The 18,915-nt window shown below is 41.0% G+C and overlaps 2 protein-coding genes across 5 annotated transcripts in view; both read right to left on the bottom strand.

The window, feature by feature from the left end:
- LOC129834703 (DENN domain-containing protein 2B-like) overlaps positions 1-14,271 on the bottom strand; it is an 80,711-nt gene extending 66,440 nt beyond the window's left edge. Inside the window, exon 1 of one of the 4 annotated variants that reach the window (XM_055899928.1) lies at positions 13,667-14,271. Coding sequence is in view for 2 of the 4 variants with exons in the window: in XM_055899925.1 (XP_055755900.1) it covers positions 895-923 (29 nt within the window). In the remaining 2 variants the exon portion in view is untranslated. Of the gene's footprint in view, positions 1-894; positions 1,051-7,076; positions 7,249-13,666 lie in introns of those variants that run through there. The other 3 variants (XM_055899927.1, XM_055899925.1, XM_055899926.1) reach the window with 3 other exon arrangements.
- Positions 14,272-14,967: 696 nt separating this feature from the next.
- On the bottom strand, positions 14,968-18,693 carry tmem9b (TMEM9 domain family, member B). The gene is made up of 5 exons (XM_055899929.1): positions 18,384-18,693; positions 17,957-18,048; positions 17,476-17,584; positions 16,040-16,171; positions 14,968-15,772 (listed from the first exon to the last, which is right to left on the bottom strand). Exons 1-5 carry the CDS (start codon positions 18,462-18,464, stop codon positions 15,617-15,619), a joined length of 570 nt encoding a protein of 189 aa, XP_055755904.1. The 5' UTR covers positions 18,465-18,693; the 3' UTR covers positions 14,968-15,616.
- Between the last annotated feature and the right edge of the window lie 222 nt (positions 18,694-18,915).

The following is an 18,915-nucleotide window of genomic DNA, read 5'->3' as shown; positions in this document are numbered from 1 at the left end:
TAATATCAGTTACTACATGTCCAGTTTCTATGTCCTTACTATACCATTAGATCACAAACTATGCTTGCTTGTTGAGGAGGCAAGTCTGTGTGTGTTCCTGAGACAGTTCGGGGTGGAACGGAACAGCTCTTTGTTTTTAACATGTCCTTGAGTGGGCAAACTCATGGTTAAAAAGTAAGCCCTTTATCGGGTGACCGAAACACACAAATACTATACAAAGCTACTCCCGCTAGTTTGTGTGTATGTGTGCGCATGAGGGTGTGTGTGCGTGTGACGTGCATGGGCTGTGGAATGTTTCATCTCATAGTGAAGCCATTAGGTCCATGGCCTTGTCAGCCTTGACAGGTGAACAGGCCCACAGGCCAGCCCATCACATAGAGGAATGTGCTAATATTTGTCCTGTCCATCAGGCCTGGTATTCAACACATTAGACTATGTTTTAAAGGGTGGACGAACAGGAAAGGGGCGGGAGCTCGGAGCACCTGGCTTCAATGATAAGAGCTTCTTTATCATCCAATAAAGATTTTCAGACACTCAAGTATGCATCTTTGCTCATCAACACCTGGCAGTTACATACCGAATATGAGATGTCAATGTGACATCTCATAAGCCTTGGCTTGGTGTAATTTCCATCCAGCACCACCATGTCTCTGGTGGAAATCAAGTAATAACAACAGACACAATGGCTTCCAGAAATAGAAGCATTGTTCTAATTTTGTTCTCCAGTCTGCTACGACACCTCTGTCTCGGCCTCTCTGGCAGACATGTCCTCCCGACAGATCAGCATACTCCAAGGTTTTCAAACTACTGTTGCGCTGAGCTCACTTACAGCCAAGAGCCAGCCAGCCAGGAGAGTAAAACCTCTGAAAACTCTTTCCAGACGTCACAACTCACCAGAGGACATGAGGAGTGTATGGGCCCATGTATCCACAGGCATTATTTTTCGTCTTCAAAAGACCATTTCATTTTTCTCCCGTGCGTTCTCAGCGAGGAAAGAGGTTTTGGGACTGCTGTTGGAAATCCGACATCAGATGTGAGTCTGGAGGTTGAATTACTGGGTAAATACCATGGTAGAGGGGAAGGAGGAGCCACTCCAGACACTCAGTCCCTAGCATAACATCATATGGTCCTCATAAACCTTTTACATGGAGGAGACGCATTGGAACTGTTCATGTGGTGTATGTACATACAGCCTGTCGTCATGGACCAAGCATGTGTTTAGGTTGAGGAGAATGACTATGAATAACGTCTCCATTAACATGAAAGCATTATAAAAGGCCTTCCAAATGGATGAGAACTCCGTTCCTAATTAACAGTCCATACAAATCTCCTCTCTGCCTCGTTCTAACACATAGGCCGCAAGAGGCTGGCTTTTGTCTCCTTTTGACTTTCAGTGCCAGATTTTCGAAAGAATGGTCCAGTGGACATCTTTTCGTCGAGTGGGCGGCTGTTTGCTGAGCACTGTCGGGCCCCTTAAATATCAATCACACAGAGCTCCATTCACCTCTTTATGGGCAGGGGCACCCCAGGTTGACACTGTTCATGGCAGCTGCACACTCCCTACACAATAACCACAAGTCCCTGCCACCGTAGCTCTCTGACTCAATGCGCCAGATGGAACCAATTCTTTAAGTCTTTTTCATTCTTCTTTTCTCTCCATCTTTCAGCTGTTTACAGTTCCCTTTTATCTTCAAGGCAATACTAATGACAGATATGCCTTTTTTGGAAAGCTGGGGGAAAGTGTTCTGGACAACCTGGATATGAGCATGCACAGCTGTCGGAGCTGGCATGTGGAAAACAGGCTTATGTCCATTTGAGCTGCTGCAGGGACCTGGGATGTAGGATATATGTCACTGGGCTGACTTCTGACACACAGGCTTTAAAAACGGTTTGGGATAGGGGGCAGCATTTTCACGTTCGGATGAAAAGCGTGCCCAGAGTAAACTTCCTGCTACTCTGGCCCAGAAGCTAATATATGCATATTATTAGTAGTATTGGATAAAAAAAATACTCTGAAGTTTCTAAACCTGTTTGAATGACGTCTGTGAGTATAACAGAACTCATATGGCAGGCGAAAACCTGAGAAAAATCCAACCAGGAAGTGGGAAGTCTGAGGTTTGTAGTTTTTCAACTCATTGCCTATCGAATATACAGTGTCTATGGGGTCATATTGCACTTCCTAACGTTTCCACTAGATGTCAACAGTCTTTAGAACCTTGTTTGAGGCTTCTACTGTGAAGTGGGGGCAAATGAGAGCTGAATCAACCAGAGGCCTGCCAGAGTACCATGAGCTGATCACGTGTGCACACACGTGAGAGCGACCTGCGTTCCATTGCAATTCCACAGAGAAAGGAATTCTCCGGTTGGAACATTATTGAAGATTTATGTTAAAAAGATCCTAAAGATTGATTATATACATCGTTTGACATCTTTCTACGAACTGTAATATAACTTTTTGAACTTTTCATCTGAACTTTCGCCTGGACATGCCCGCGCCTCGTGAGTTTGGATTGTGAACTGAACGCGCTAACAAAAGGAGGTATTTGGACATAAATGATGGACTTTATCGAAGAAATAAAACATTTATTGTGGAACTGGGATTCCTGGGAGTGCATTCTGATGAAGATCATCAAAGGTAAGTGAATATTTATAACGCTATTTCTGACTTCTTTTGACTCCACAATATGGCGGGTATCTGCATTGCTTGTCATTGTCTGAGCACCGTACTCAGATTATTGCATGGTTTTCTTTTTCCGTAAAGCTTTTTTGAAATCTGACACAGCGGTTGCATTAAGGAGAAGTATATCTATAATTCTGTGCATAATACTTGTATCTTTTATCAAAGTTTATTATGAGTATTTCTGTAAATTAATGTGGCTCTCTGAAAATTCGAGGCACAACATTACTGACCATAAAGCGCCAATGTAAACTTAGATTTTTGGATATAAATATGAACTTTGGGCCTCCCGGGTGGCGCAGTGGTCTAGAGCACTGCGTCGCAGTGCTAGCTGCGCCACCAGAGTCTCTGGGTTCGCGCCCAGGCTCTGTCGCAGCCGGCCGCGACCGGGAGTTCCGTGGGGCGACGCACAATTGGGCTAGCGTCGTCCGGGTTAGGGAGGGTTTGGCTGGTAGGGATATCCTTGTCTCATCGCGCTCCAGCGACTCCTGTGGCGGGCCGGGCGCAGTGCGCGCTAACCGAGGGGGGCGGGTGCACGGTGTTTCCTCCGACACATTGGTGCGGCTGGCTTCCGGGTTGGAGGCGTGCTGTGTTAAGAAGCAGTGCGGCTTGGTTGTGTTGTGCTTCGGAGGACGCATGGCTTTCGACCTTCGTCTCTCCCGAGCCCGTACGGGAGTTGTAGCGATGAGACAAGATAGTAATTACTAGCGATTGGATACCACGAAAAATTGGGGTGAAAAGGGGATAAAATAAAAGAAATAATATGAACTTTATCGAACAAAACATACATGTATTGTGTAACATGAAGTCCGATGAGCGTCATCTGATGAAGATCATCAAAGGTTAGTGATTAATTTTATCTCTTTCTGCTTTTTGTGACTCCTCTCTTTGGCTGGAAAATGGTTGTGTGTTTTTGTGACTAGGCTCTGGCCTAACATAATCATATGGTGTGCTTTCGCTGTAAAGTGTTTTTGAAATCAGACACGATGGGTAGATTAACAAGAAGTTAAGCTTTAATTTGGTGTATTGCACTTGTGAATGTATAAAAGTTACATTTCTAAAAAATATTTTTGAATTTCGCATGCTGCCTTTTCAGCGGAATGTTGTCGAGGGGTTCCCATAAGAAGTTTATCTTCCAATGAAAGAAGGAAAGGAGGACAAGACATTTTGTGTGCCTCCACTGCCTTATGACTCACTCTTCTCCCTTGCTCTGATATGGAAGAGGGTTAATTTATGGATCATGAATCTGAGGGATGAGAGGTGATCTGACTGAACCCTTATGACTGCCTACACTCTGAGGACAGCTTATTAAGTACACCACCCCATTCACAAAAATAGTTCACTCCTACTGACAGTGAGTCATTTGGCCATGGCTTGCTATATAAAGCAGGCAGACAGGCATTGAGGCATTCAGTTACTGATCGATTGAGCGTTAGAATGGGCAAAATGAATGACCTAAGCAACTTTGTGCGTGGTATGATCGTTGGTGCCAGGTGCGTCGGCTCCAGTATCTCAGAAATGGCAAGCCTCCTGGGCTTTTCACACACTACAGTGTCTAGGGTTTACCGAGAATTTTGAGACCAACCAAAAACATCCAGTCAGCGGCAATCCTGTGGGCGATAACAACTTGCTGATGAGAGGTCGAATGGGAATGGCAAGAATCGTGTATGCTAACAGGCACACTACAAACAGGTAAATAACGGCGCAGTACAACAGTGGTGTGCAGAAGGGCATCTCGGAATGAACAACTCGTCAGTCCTTGTCATGGATGGGCTATTGCAGCAGACGACCACACCGGGTTACACTCCTATCAGCTAAAAACAAGAAGAAGCTGCTCCAGTGGGCGCGCGATCACCAACGCTGGACAATTAATGAGTGGAAAAACATTGCCATGTCTGACGAATCCCGATTCCTGTTGTGTCATGCTGATGGCAGAGTCAGGATTTGGCATAGGCAGCATGAGTCCATGGCCCCATCCTGCCTGGTCTCAACAGTACAGGCAGGTGGTGGTGGTGTAATGGTATGGGGAATGTTTTCCTGGCACACGTTAGGTCCCTTGATACCAATTGAGCAACATTTCCATGCCCTGAAGAATTCAGGCTGTTCTGGAGGCAAAGGGGGTCCGACCCAGTACTAGATACCTAATAAACTTGCCACTGAGTGTATATCCTATGTAAAAGATAGGATAGATGGATTGCAGAAATGTTTAAGACGAGCTATCAAAGGAGAATCAGAGGAAATACATCTGAATATCATTCATTTTAAGGCACCTTTGCATGATCAAAACATGAAGATATAATGTATAGTAAAGCAAATGGTATGTAATGTAATCCAGGGTGAAATAGTGACTACATGTCAAGCCTCCCAGCACTTACTTCTGGTCACAGGCAGTTTAACTTACCAATAGCCTTTACATGGCAAGTGAGCCTGAAATAATGCCATGCCCAAACCATTTTGAATATGCCTTGGACAGGTTTAAGAATGTTTATGAAAGGTTGTGCAAACACTCAGTATTTGTAATGCCAAACTCCAAAAAGAGAATGGGATCGGTGATATTTGAAAAGGATAGCATTCCCCATCTGCTTAAACAGAGGGAGTAGATTGCACTACACACAAAAGTAAATCAAAGGTCTCTGTCATTCAAAACAAAAACAAGAAGTAACAGGAAGTGACGGCCTACCGTACATGATCTTAGTTACAAAGGCTGGGTGGTGAGCAGAAAGGATAACACAGAATACCTGTGAATCAGTGTCAATACTAGCCATTTTTTATAGTACTACTGATATTAATTACTGCATTGTTGGAAAAGAGCTTGCAAGAAAAGGCTCTTTCACTGTAAGTTACGAGCTAAGCTTAGCTTACATGACTACCTAGGATCCATACACTGGTTGAACTACCATGCTTCCATTCCAAAACAATAGATGGCCCTATGTCTTGCCATCTTTATTCCTGCTATGGACCTAAAATGCAAATGGCTGAGATGAAATGGAGTAGAAAAGGGAGGACTGGGAGGAAGATGCGGCACATTGAAGGCACTGCATAAAAGTGATGCACCATTAACCTTTAACAAGGCTATGAAAAAAGAACTGACATACCTTCTGACACTTGTGGGGCAGACTTGTGGCTGGATTATCCACTGCTGCATGTATAGCCTAGACCCAGTCAAATTATGGTTTAACTGTGACATCCAATACAGTCATTCTCTGTGGGCCATATTCCACTCAGATCCTGTTCACAGTCTATCACATGTTTTCCCCATGAATCTTAAACCACTGAGGGAACAACACAGATCTACAACACATCATCAAGGTTGGCAAGATGACATTGAATTACAACAGCTTCAACAGGATAGTGATCATTATATGACTTATAGGCTAATAGTATGCCCAGTATGCCATTTAGATGCCAGTAAATACAATTGTGAAAAGGCACCCTAAAGCTGTGTGGCTCCACTAGACATTGGGTTTCTATTATGTGTGATGTGTGGACACTGGGCATAGCAGCATACATATAGCCTACCAGTCTTACTCAATAACTGGGTGTGTGTATGATATCATACACATTGTCTGATAATGCCAGCCTAAAAAGCATCTGGTGACATCCCACCCTCGCCCCTGTTATGCAAGCCCTGGCCAGAGAACAGAGGGGCCTCCCAATCTTGCTGCTGACAATCCAGTCCAGTGAGAAGGAAAGGTCATTGTTAGATAAGCACAATAGACAGTCTGTTCGGGAAAAGTTAAAGAAAATAGTTCGAGAAAATTTAAAGAAAATAGCTTGCAGCTGCAGCTGGGGAAAAACTTCATCTAACAGAGAGATGCCCCTCAGAGAGAAAAAATATAATCCACATTAGAGGAAAAACTAGGCTATGATTGTGGCTATTCTCACTCAACAGCATTTGTAAATCTGAGTCAGATACAATCTCAGAACGTTTGTAGCTAAATTATCCGTAGCTCTCAAGAACCCAAGGAGGCCCAAGGGAGTTTACAGTTCACCCTCTTTTGAATTGAATAAATTATCTCGTGCTCCACAATGTAAACTTTAGTTCGGCAAAATGTATTTAGCCTCAACTCACTCAGTCCAATTTAATTGAAATGTTTTGACATTCACATTATCTACTTGAAAGAGCTCAGAACAAGGATAGCGTTACATCCCCCAAACTGTTACCAAATACGGTATAAAAAAAAATAACGTTTTAATCCATTCGGCAAAATATTTATTGTAGGCTATACTTTAGGTTTGCCAATTGATACAATCGCATATAACCACGAGATAGAGTTCGGGAAGCGCAAATCTGTCTGAACGGCATTCGGATACTTTTGTTGCAACTAGCTATATCCTCGTTAACCCATTATAAACTATCCCCAATAATGTAAAAACTTCAAATGGCGACCGGCTTTACCTCAGAGTAGCGCCTCATTTCCACAGCCATTTCCCCCCCCAAAAATGCCAGCAAATATCAATCCCGTTAGATAAATTGTAGCAAAAAAATAAAACGTTTCGTTTTGCCGGATAGCTGCAGCTTTCCCACTGAACTGAGAGTCATGTCTTTCCAACCAAATCCCTCCCTACTTGAGACCTCTGGAGAGGCGAGGGCTGGACTAGTTTCCATGGAGATGGGGTGTTTGCCCCCCACTTCAATGGATCTGGCCCCTTTCCATTCTCTCTATCCCACACACAAGCTTGCAGCAGTTCTTTGTCTATTAAACAGTATATTTCATTGGAATGACCAAGAGAGACAGATAGGCTCTGGAATTATCCTCAGGACATCATTATCATGTTGTCCACATTCCATTTGGATCTTTTTGACACTCTTCCTAGCCTTCTAACAGCATATAAAGAGAGTGCACAAGACAACACGAGAGTGCTCTCAAATACACACATGCCAGAGGGGTAAGAAAGTCTTGGAGTTGGAAACTAAAGTCAACAAGTGACTATTACAACATATCAAGTGGACAGCATGATGAGCCAGTACAGTATATTCCCACGTTTGGAGAGAGAGATTTATTCATCAACAACAGCTACGAGAGAACCTTATGTTTAGTTCTGGAATGAATAACTACTCAACTCAGCGTGGATATTCTCTCAGGGAAATATTTAGAGAAGATTTCTGTGTAATTGTATGGTTTTGGTGTATCCAACTATTTATAACACAAACTAGCAAAATCACAATGTAACAAGAACACAATCAATAGGCCTACACACGTTTCAACTGCAGAAGGATACTCAGAGATGGAGAATGAATCCGCTATTCGTCCAGGAGATAAGATGTCAAAACACATCTCAGAAGATAAAGTCAAGGTTGAACCTTTAAAGGCCTGTGTCAATTAGTGAAATCGTGTAATTATGAACAGCCTCAAGGGCTTGATGATGAGGCTAACGAGGGAAGGGTTTGTCAAAGACATAATTTCAGGTCAAACTGAATGACGAACACACAGCTAATGATTTGGAAGACAGATGCCATGATTAGTTCCAACAGTCATACATATCTTTAAAATTAGGAGTAAAGACTGTTATCAATTAACATAATACTTAATGAGAAACAAGTTAACAAAATACTTATTTTACAAAACTATTAACAAGATCCATTAAATGTTTTTTTGACATTTTATGTAATTATACTAGGACATTATACTGGTTGGAGACATATCCCAAAGTAATAATTCAGATATCCAAAACAGTTGCCAGAATCCATGTGCATATTAGCAGATGTGAATCCTTGTTGTTGGACTGCAGTGTGGATCCTGTCGCTCTCTGGTTAGTTTTATATAAGAGGGCTCTTAAACCTCATGCTCTGCTCTCCCAACATTAAACAACACTGCAGTCTGAGTCCAGACTAAACAATACCCAAGGGGGAGGATGCCTGCTAGGAAGATCACCATACTCAAAGTTGTGTCTGTTTTTCACTTTCTTAAGTGTAGGTTCAAGCAAAACAGCCTTTTTTAACAATCATTGTTATAATTGTTCAGAGATTTTCGTTCTTTGTCATCAAATCAAAATATGGTCCGTAAACAATATGTGCCCTACCTTTACGCTACTGATTTCTGGAACATTTTCGATGTACTTTAAGAAAAACATGAAAAAACACAAACAAGCCACATGAATTCAAAGTATTGGAAACATGCATGAGTTAACACAAGAGTCCACTCAACCTTACTCTGGTTAAGGGAACAGCTATTGGGCCACAGCAGAATTTGAAAAAGAACTGAGCATTTCTATCCAAAACAACTGGCACAAAGTCGACAATCAAGAATCAATGTCCCCTTTCACAGGAAAGGATGCAGAAGATTGAAAAGGGTAATTATAAAGCCTGTCTTTCATATCTACTCTATAATGTAATGCCGAATCATCACAAACAAATGTCAGTTTACAGCTTACCCATAAATCAATTCTCTAATCAATCCCTAAGAGCATCAGCAGTAGAAACATAGATGGGGGAGAGATCAAATCTAAAGCCATTCCATTGGGCACAGACATCAGTTCAATATCTAGTTTTGATTTCCATTTGGTTGAGTTGTCAACTAATGTGAATTCAGTGTGAAATCAACAAAAAATGTCACCATGTCATTGGATTTAGGTTCAAAGTTGGGTGAAAAATAGATGAAATTCCCTTACACGGATAACTTTTTTCAAATCCAAATTTTGTTGAAATGATGTGGAAACAACGTTGATTCAAAATGTGCAGGTCTATCTACCTGTCATGAATAGAATCCACACCACAGTTCTACCAAGTCTCCACCTACAGTATGTATCATATATTTTACTCAAACTGTGCACTATTTCATACAGTCGTCGTCGTCGTCGCCCCCCCCGCCCCCGGAGCATCCTTTCATTCTACTGACTGAGGAACGGAGGAAGTCGTAAGATGCAGACATCCGACTCATGTCCCATAACATGTCTCCAGAAAGTCCACAGCTTTGTCAGTATGTCGTTGTACTCTAAGATCTAACTATACTGAACAAAAATATAAACGCAACATGCAACAATTTCAACGATTTTACTGAGTTACAGTTCATATAAGGAAATCAGTCAATTGAAATACCTTCATTAGGCCCTAATCTATGGATTTCACATGACTGTGAATACAGATATGCATCTGTTGGTCACAGATACCTTTAAAAAAAAATGGGCCTCGGGATCTCGTCACGGTATCTCTGTGCATTCAAATTGCCATCGATAAAATGCAATTGTGTTTGTTGTCCGTAGCTTATGCCTGCCCATACCATAACCCCACCGCCACCATGGGGCACTGTTCACAACGTTGACATCAGCAAACCGCTCACCCACACGACGCCATACACGTGGTCTGCGGTTGTGAGGCCAGTTAGACGTAATGCCAAATTCTCTTAAACAACGTTGAAGGTGGCTTATGATAAAGAAATGAACATTCAATTATTTGGCAACAGCTCTTGTGGACATTCCTGCAGTCAGCATGCCAATTTCCCTCTCCCTCAAAACTTGAGACATCTGTAGCATTGTGTTGTGTGACAAAACTGCACATTTTTCAGTGGCCTTTCATTGGCCCCAGCACAAGGTGCACTTGTGTAATGATCATGCTGTTTAATCAGCTTCTTGATATGCCAAACCTGTCAGGTGGATGGATTATCTTGGCAAAAGGAGAAAGGCTCACTAACAGGGATTTGACAAATTTGTGCACAAAATTGGAGAGAAATAAGCTTTTTGTGTGTATGGAACATTTCTGGGATCTTTTATTTCAGCTCATGAAACATGGGACCAACAAGTTACATGTTGTGTTTATATTTTTGTTCAGTGCAGTTGTCTCTCGGACATGTCAAAGCTCATAAAGTATAAAGAGTACTGAGTGGACTCTGACAGCTTTGTGCTTCAGATTTGCAGAGGTACTAGTGCTGTTTCATACTGGGAAAGGCAGGCTCCAGTAGCATGGATGCACAACAAAGAACAACTTCCTGGAATCCACTGTGGTGTCGAGAAGTCTTGTCTTCAGGGTTTCTTCTGTGCAATGTAAGCAATACATTACGCTGCTTCTCTGTGAGTGTAACATTAGAAAATTAAATACAGTACAAACCTAAATAAGCACTACTTAAACATTCATAAAGAAATCACCTCCACAACCATGACAGAGAGACTGTTATTGTTTGTATAGGGCTAGTTGCACAAGAGAATACAACCTTTTTCAATGCTCGGTCTCAGGAATTTGTCCACAGTTTTGATGGCATAAATCTGTTTTAAAATCATCTCCCTGAGGTCTACAACTCTCCACCTTTTACCCCCTGCTAAAGCCATTCAGGCAAAGGGAAAAAACATACGACCAGGCCAGTGTTTTTTGGACTCGTTACAGGTCCAATGTACCTTGCGTAGGATCCATCGGTCATGTTCAGTGAATCCACAAAAGCCTCAGAAATTTGACAGTAACCCTCTCCAGTACACTGTTGAGCTTTCACCACACCCTTACAACAAAATATTCCTGTGAGAGCCTCTCCTCCGGCATCTGGAGATTTTAAATAGCCACGGGCCAGTGGGTCAAGGGAGTTATGGAAATGAGGATGGGCCAGTCGCATATGAAAGCCTCCAAGCAGCCAAACAGCATAAGGTCTGATTGAATCGCAAGTCTAAACTGCTTCTGTATTAACATAAAGATGTTTTTTTAGGAACAACATATTCAATTTCAAGACAGGTCATGAGGCACCCTTTAAACTCCAGCAGTCGAGTCCTCTCATGTTGATGTCTATCCAATACTACTGCCCTAAGGCTACAGAGGCAACAAGACTCACCCTATAAATACTTCCTCTCCCCCTACAGTACCAATTTGCATCAAAATAAGCTTCAGGGCCTGTAGACTTTTCAGTGGTTCATCTAGTATCATAATGTAATCGTATCCATCTTCTTTTATCCCTTAGCATCATTGGGCAAAAATATGATTCAATCTCATTCTGTTGCTGAGAAATTTCTCAAAATGGACAAAAATCTGAACTTTTTGTTAACACAAGGAATGCTACTAGAGGCATGTAAGCTATTCGGTGTGTGTGATTGTTTGATTATGCATACTTGTAATAGGTGCTACAGCCTCAGGCACCACTATGACCCCTTTTGACTGTTCTCTTCATATGGAGTCCATTTGGAATCTGTGACCCATGGAGAACGCTGTTACCAAAGGCTGCCATGAAACTTTTAAAAGATCTGCCACTGCTGTCCCCATGTACAAATAATACACATCTCCACAGATCTAAAGTCACTACCACACATGGGATTTATTTTTTATTTCTAATAAACACCCACCTATGTTTTGCAGCACTGTTGGGATTAGGGAAACACTTCAGGACATGATCATGTGACGTATTTGTTATCAGGGAGGAAATTGGCAGCCTCCAGTCATATTAGCCTTCATCCTGATTAGTTCAATGTGTTAATGGTATTATAGCTGTCAGCCTCACATACTGAAAGTAGAGGAATGTCCTGCACATTGTCTTAATTCTTGCTCCATATGCTTTCTTAAAGGCCCAGTGCAGTCAAAATGTTGTTGAATCTGTGTTTTGTATCATATTGTATAACAGCTGATCAAACTAATACTGCAAAAGTGTGAAAACATTTGATCAGTGTCAGTGTTATTTGGTTGAAAACACAATCTACACAGGACCTTCTAATCAACCTGTTTGCATTTGCATGGGCGAAGGTTTCGGCTTGCCTGGTGTCATCACCAGGCGGTAAATTGCTAAATAGACAAATAACAAAGAGAGTTCCAAACCTCTCTGCCAATAACTGATAGTTTTCAGTTTTCCCCTCCCAACTCAAACCACTCCCAGACAGTCCAAGCAAAATTCTAGCTTGATAATTTTTTTGCAAAAATTTATTTTTGCCCATTTTAATGGAAATCTATTACAGTAAGGGACTTAATTGTTACTCAGAAATTATTTGATATTGATATAAAACGGTTCCATTGGGCCTTTAAGAATTACAGGATAAACACATGCATGGAAGTAGTTATTCTCCCTTGTGCCCCTCCCTAACCACAGTATTTACTCAAGAGATGTCTAATAATTCATATTCTAACAATCAGAAATCATTGTACTGTTATAGACAGGAATAAATCATACCAAACAGCCCATCATCAATTTCAAGCAGAGAGTAACTGCTCAGCAAGGACCTACCTATACACTCTCTTATCTTGCATTTCAGTGGCATTGAAAGGTATTTCCAGACAGCAGACATAATGTTAGTCTGACCATGGTCAGGCAGACCTTGGGAAGGTTCTGACTGAAGCTTCTCCTGCAGGGATGCAGCCTCTATGAGCCTTGAAACGATTCCTACAGTCTGACACTGAAGAGGGGATTGAGGAGACAGACCCTCTCCGTCTGTCATTAACCAAAGAGGGACAGATAAGAGCCTGGCCCTTAAAACACAGGATGGGTCCTATTAAAGGGAAGTACCTTGGAGTATTGTTTTGCATGGACATGCAATAATTCAGATTGAAAGAGTAGTTCTAATACTTTTACTTTTGTCTAGAAGCCTGCATTCCCCCACGCATGAAGCTAAATTTTTAAGTAATACTTCAATAAAAGCATACTGTAAAGAAAAAAACTAAATTCACCCAAATCCTCCCATATTGACTGATATTCAAATGGTAAGAATGATACAAAAGATTCATATATTATTATTTCAGTTAAGATGCCAAATTGGGTATTTAGGGTAGTTCCTATAAAAGGCCTAAGGCGCCCCCTAGTTTCTGTTCACAGTACAGCACTTGCTTTTGAGGTTACTGTATTGAATAAAACAATTTTGGGGAAACTATTGTTGTTCGAAGGTTATTCTATCAACCCAGCAATTCACTCTCATAAAAAATCTCAACCTTTTTGTGGCAATTATTTATGATTTTCTGCATTATTGTCCACGCAAGTTTCATAAAACAGAAAATGCAAGAATCCGTTTCATGAAACAGTTAATGCATTATATTAAGTTAAAACTACAACATATGGGTTTACTTTCTGAACAAATTAAAAGGAAAATTCTCCTTACCTTATCCTTTATGAACTTATTGGAGTATTTTTCAACAATCCATTCTTTGACAACGCAAATGTAGCTCTCTAGCAGAGTATCCTTAAATCTGAATTTTCTGCGCGGAGCGTAGCATACTTTTTTTCTGGATAACGGACTGCAATGCATACAAAAAAAATAAAAAGGGAGAGAACAGGAAACGATGACGGCAGCTCTGCAAAAGTCATTAAAAAATGGATAAATTATCACTATTGTCTTGTATATCAACATATTGTCATTAGAGATCAATTTTATTTGCAAACTTATCCTGTAATTTTACTTCGTGTTCTATTGTTCAATGGTGAACTTGCGAAATAGACCGATTATTTTCGTTCAGATTTAGTTACCTCTGGGTTATATTATGAATGATGGATTTTTAATGCATTAATATAATTTAAATCCATTGGTTATTAAAACGTCTCATCCGTTGTTGCATTGCTGTTTATCGCCCTATGCATAGCAACGCCTTGTACTAAAATGATAATATTGATAGAACTCCGAAGGTATAGTATACCTACCATTTTGTGCGCATGTTTTGAGCGCCTATCAATGTTGGCATTAGTGCAATATGTTTTTGTGTGCTTATCAATGCGATCATCAATTTAGGCTTATGTATTTTACCCTTTATGTTGAAGTACGACTCCTGGAGGATGGTCCATGAATTTGACATTGTCTGCAGTAAACAAAATCATTATGAATATTACAGAAATGTATTTCAAATTTGAAGTTATCACAGATCAGATTTAACACTTTCGTTAGGTCACCCAACAGTAGCATTTTCTACCCACTTGACAACCACCCTGCTATCCCAAATGATCATTGTTTTACATCAGTGTAAAAGACAGATGGTGTTATCAATACTGTCTAACAGATATTAAAGTTATTTAAAGTTTGAATAAAGGAGGATCTCATTAATGTGAGTCATGTCAAATGAATCTAAATGGAGAGGAGTAGAAGCTGAAAACAAAACAGGCAAGGTGCAGAGATGGTGTACATCTACTCTAGACAGTGACAGCTCTGACTACAGTAACACACACATATATTCTAAGGAGAGGACTAATGTTTACATTAAATGTACCATCAGATGATAGGTTAACAGTCAAAATGTCTCCCAAATGCTACATTATACTTAGACTTACAGGAGAACATGATACAGGAATGTTGACACCACAGTCAGCACACAATGAAATGCATACATCTGTACATCAACTGTTGTTAAGGGTAAAAGGTTGTAAATAAGTTTATACATCACTTCTTAAAAAACATGCTTTTTGACAAGAGACTGATGTTACACATTTTTACTGTTTCCAACTCATTCCCATCTTCTGTAGTTTAGGTAGCAGATGTTACATTTATTGTAAACGTTTTCATTAGTTTGAGTGATTAATTTTGGCATGATATTTTTTTGTTTTATTTACTCTACCCTCAAATGTCTCACCTAATTTCATTGGTGACATGGCAAGCATTTACTGTTATCAGAAGCTGCCAACATTACTGTAAAAGAGTGCATACGGTCACACATCGTTTATACTTTATCAGAAGCCAAAGATTATCATCAGTTTGTGCAAAATGGCACGCATTATCCATTTTTCGGGGGGCTACAAACTGTAACATCTAACTTTCTATTAGTATTATTAAATCAGAAAGTATACAAAGTTATACAGACACTGGCATTATCTTAAGTCAAAGGTCTCAAATGCAACACCTCACTTCAACCTACTGATGTAGAGACCCTTTATGATCACCTCCTGAATACATAGAGCTATATGATCACATTTCCTGAAATACAGGTCCAGTTGAGGAACAAAACACCAATAAGGATGAAGCTCAGAAGTCCGGGAAAGAATCAGACAAAAAAATAAATAAAAATGGCCACACAGTCACAGTAATATTTTTTGCTTCACCCAGGGTTTTTGTTTCCTGGGGATGGGTTTAGCTGAGCACCACATGGCGGTCAAACACAGACTTCCTCTGTTCCTGGACCTGCCTCCGCCAGCGCTGCTGAGCGTGCTCCACTTTGTTCAACATGTTGGGACGAGAGGTCGAACGAGACAATACGTTGTGGGCGTTGGCGAAAGGCTGCTGGTCCTGAACCCAAGAGACAGATGTTACAGTGAAATTGTGACAAGCTAGAGTTGACCTTTTTCAGAAACAATTCCAAACACAATTCTCTATGAGATATTCATCAAATCAATTTACAGCATGAGACAAATCTGAAAACATCACCACATACATTGCCCCAACAAGTCACACAATACGAGAGCCACAATCAAACAACAAACATGTCATGGCTACAACAACTGCTTTGACTTAAAGGCCACCACTACAGCTGGGATGGGCAACATGAACACATACCCCGACATCATCATCATTCTGGAGCTGTGAGTGTCCAAAGAGCCTCCTCTTCAGCATGGGCTCCAGCAGGGTCAGGTACACCATGTAGAGGAAAAGCAGGCCCAGGATGGAAAGGTAGATTATGATAGTCACCTGGAACACAGTGGACACAAATCAAATCAAAATGTTATTTGTCACATGTGCCAAATACAACAGGTAGAGCTTACCATGAAATGCTTACTTACAAGCCCTTATCCAACAATGCAGTTCAAGAAAGAGTTAATAAAATATTTACAAAATAAAATCAATCAAAAAGTAACATGTACATAACAATAACAAAGCTATATACAGGGGGTACCGGTACCGAGTCAATGTGCGGGATACAGGTTAGTCGAGGTCATTTGTAAAGTGGCTATGCATAGATAATAAACAGTGAGTAGCAGCAGTGTAAAAACAAAGGGTTGGGTCAATGTAAATAGTCCGGGTGGCCATTTGATTAGTTGATCAGCAGTCAAACTCATTAGGCCTTGGCTGCCTGCAAACGCTCCCTAAAACACTTCTGCGAGCAGGCCTTTCTAATCGACCTGGCCCAGGTATCCTGGAAGGATATTGACCTCATCCCGTCAGTCGAGGATGCCTGGTCGTTCTTTAAAAGTAATTTCCTCACCATCTTAAATAAGCATGCCCCTTTCAAAAAATTTAGAACTAAGAACAGATATAGCCCTTGGTTCACTCCAGACCTGACTACCCTCGACCAGCAAAAAAACATCCTGTGGCGGACTGCAATAGCATTGAATAGTCCCCGCGATATGCAACTGTTCAGGGAAGTCAGGAACCAATACACACAGTCAGTCAGGAAAGCAAAGACTAGCTTTTTCAAACAGAAATTTGCATCCTGTAGCTCTAACTCCAAAAGGTTTTGGGACACTGTAAAGTCCATGGAGAACAAGAGCACCTCCTCCCAGCTGCCCACTGCACTGAGGCTAGGCGATACGGTCAACACCGATAAATCCATGATAATCGAAAATTTCAATAAGCATTTCTCTACGGCTGGCCATGCTTTCCTCCTGGCTACCCCAACCAACTAGTTGAGAACTTGTTCTCAACTAGCCTACCAGGTTAAATAAAGGTGAAATAAAAACAAATTGACTCCATTTCAGCTCCATAATAAGACAGAATTGACTGGTTAGTAGCAGAGCATATGCGCCGATGCTATCCCACTTGGGATATCACGCAATGGTGTGCCCATCGCCAAAATCGTAAAGTCCCCTGTGTTTAAGGAACATTGAATAAAATTATATTTGAAACTACTTTGCCTGTTGTCCTTCTGCCGTTGGGAATTTAAGCAAAAATGTTCACATGAAAGTATGAGGAATCATCTCCTCTCTGCTTTACCACATGGCAGGATAGCAACGGCACATGTGCGTCTAGCTGGTCGGTAGATTTCCCAGACTTACCTTGATAGTTCCAGAACTCCTCTCCTCATATTTGCATTCACAACGCAGACAGTACGCCTCCACATCCTTCCCATCAACTGGCATTGGCTCCACAACATGAAGGCAGTTACTGAAAACAAATATACAATTAAATCGGAATATCGCTTCGAAAGCACAGTGAGTTTGAAGTCTGTAACAGTTCTCCAAATATGATTTGAGATCATTCATATGACAGTGTAAAATTACAGTTAGCCTAATCCATCAGACAACCCATACATTCACCACACCTCAGACAGTGGTCATGTTCCACTGCCTGCATCAACCAAATGGTTGCATGCCACATCATGGACTGTCATCGATTGACAGATTGTTATAACATATGGTATGGTTAGCTGATAGGTAAAACACCTATCCAGGTGTTGTAAGATCTGGCAACGTCTAAGCAGTGGAACACGACCAGTATGTAATCATCTGTAAATGACATCATGACAACACAACATACCAATCCTTTAGAGATACATTTTGTTTGTAGATCTGTCCATCGATGTCTCTGTACGGTGGGCAGGTACATTTACACCGGATATCCTCTGAATTCTATGGGGAAAGGGTCAGGCTGTGATATCAGAGAACATGTTATGCCATAAAATGGTGATATAACTAGCTACCTGTCTTCTAAAATAATCTTACACAGCCAGTAGAATAATCACATTTACTGTAACTTTACTGAGCAGGTTACCAGCTTGCTAGTTAACTAACTTTGTCCTTCCTTGTGACGACAATCAATGGCTTACTAGCCTGATCCATATTTGGCTAGCTAGCTAACTACAGCAACTAGCTAGCTGACTCAACAACTAGCATTAAACAATGTCAATATAAATAGTTTTTATTTATTTAAAGCAAAGAACAGTCATGTGAACAACAGAGCCTACTTTAGCATCCGTCGTCTGTGTTGACATCAATAGCAAACCAACAAGAAGAGGGAGCAGCTTGAAGGCAACGCTCGACATCATATTTATATGTTGAAGTCCCAGAGTACAAGCTACTAAGAAACTAGAGAAGCGATATCCTGAAATCAGATACACGTTTTTTTTTTAACTGACAACAATCATTCTGCTAGCATCAAACATTTATTTCGACTGATCAGCTGACAAAGCCTGACATCTCTTCCTGTGCGCGTAAATAGCATTCCCCGGGTAAACAGCTGTCGGAACAAAACATATAGCAATGATGGCCTTTCTGTGAGGGTCCTTGCTATCCGGCATCCGTGGGGCGTGCATACCCCCTTAGATTTTTTCATAGTTTATAAAATCTCCTAAACCTGTGTTTACAGCCAGGCCTTATTTTTTAGCGTTTATCATAAAAACATACGACGAACCATGGCGGAGTTAGTGCCTACAAAAAGACGCCATTAGTATTTCTCTTCATAAAGTTGAAATTTAAAAGGTTAAGGCACAGATAGAA

This window comes from Salvelinus fontinalis, chromosome 35, assembly GCF_029448725.1.
Source record: "Salvelinus fontinalis isolate EN_2023a chromosome 35, ASM2944872v1, whole genome shotgun sequence".
NCBI lineage: Eukaryota > Metazoa > Chordata > Actinopteri > Salmoniformes > Salmonidae > Salvelinus > Salvelinus fontinalis.
Note: the sequence above shows the minus strand (reverse complement) of the source record. Positions and strands in the feature narration are given on the sequence as shown.

What these genes read in the sequence shown, in the direction of transcription:
- tmem9b (XM_055899929.1), bottom strand. Translation starts at nt 18,464, where the DNA reads ATGATGTCGAGCGTTGCCTTCAAGCTGCTCCCTCTTCTTGTTGGTTTG. An exon ending in AATGTATCTCTAAAGGATTG is followed by an intron (nt 17,585 to 17,956) that starts GTATGTTGTGTT and finishes ATTTGTTTTCAG; the next exon opens with TAACTGCCTTCATGTTGTGG. An exon ending in GGAGTTCTGGAACTATCAAG is followed by an intron (nt 16,172 to 17,475) that starts GTAAGTCTGGGA and finishes ACTGTGTTCCAG; the next exon opens with GTGACTATCATAATCTACCT.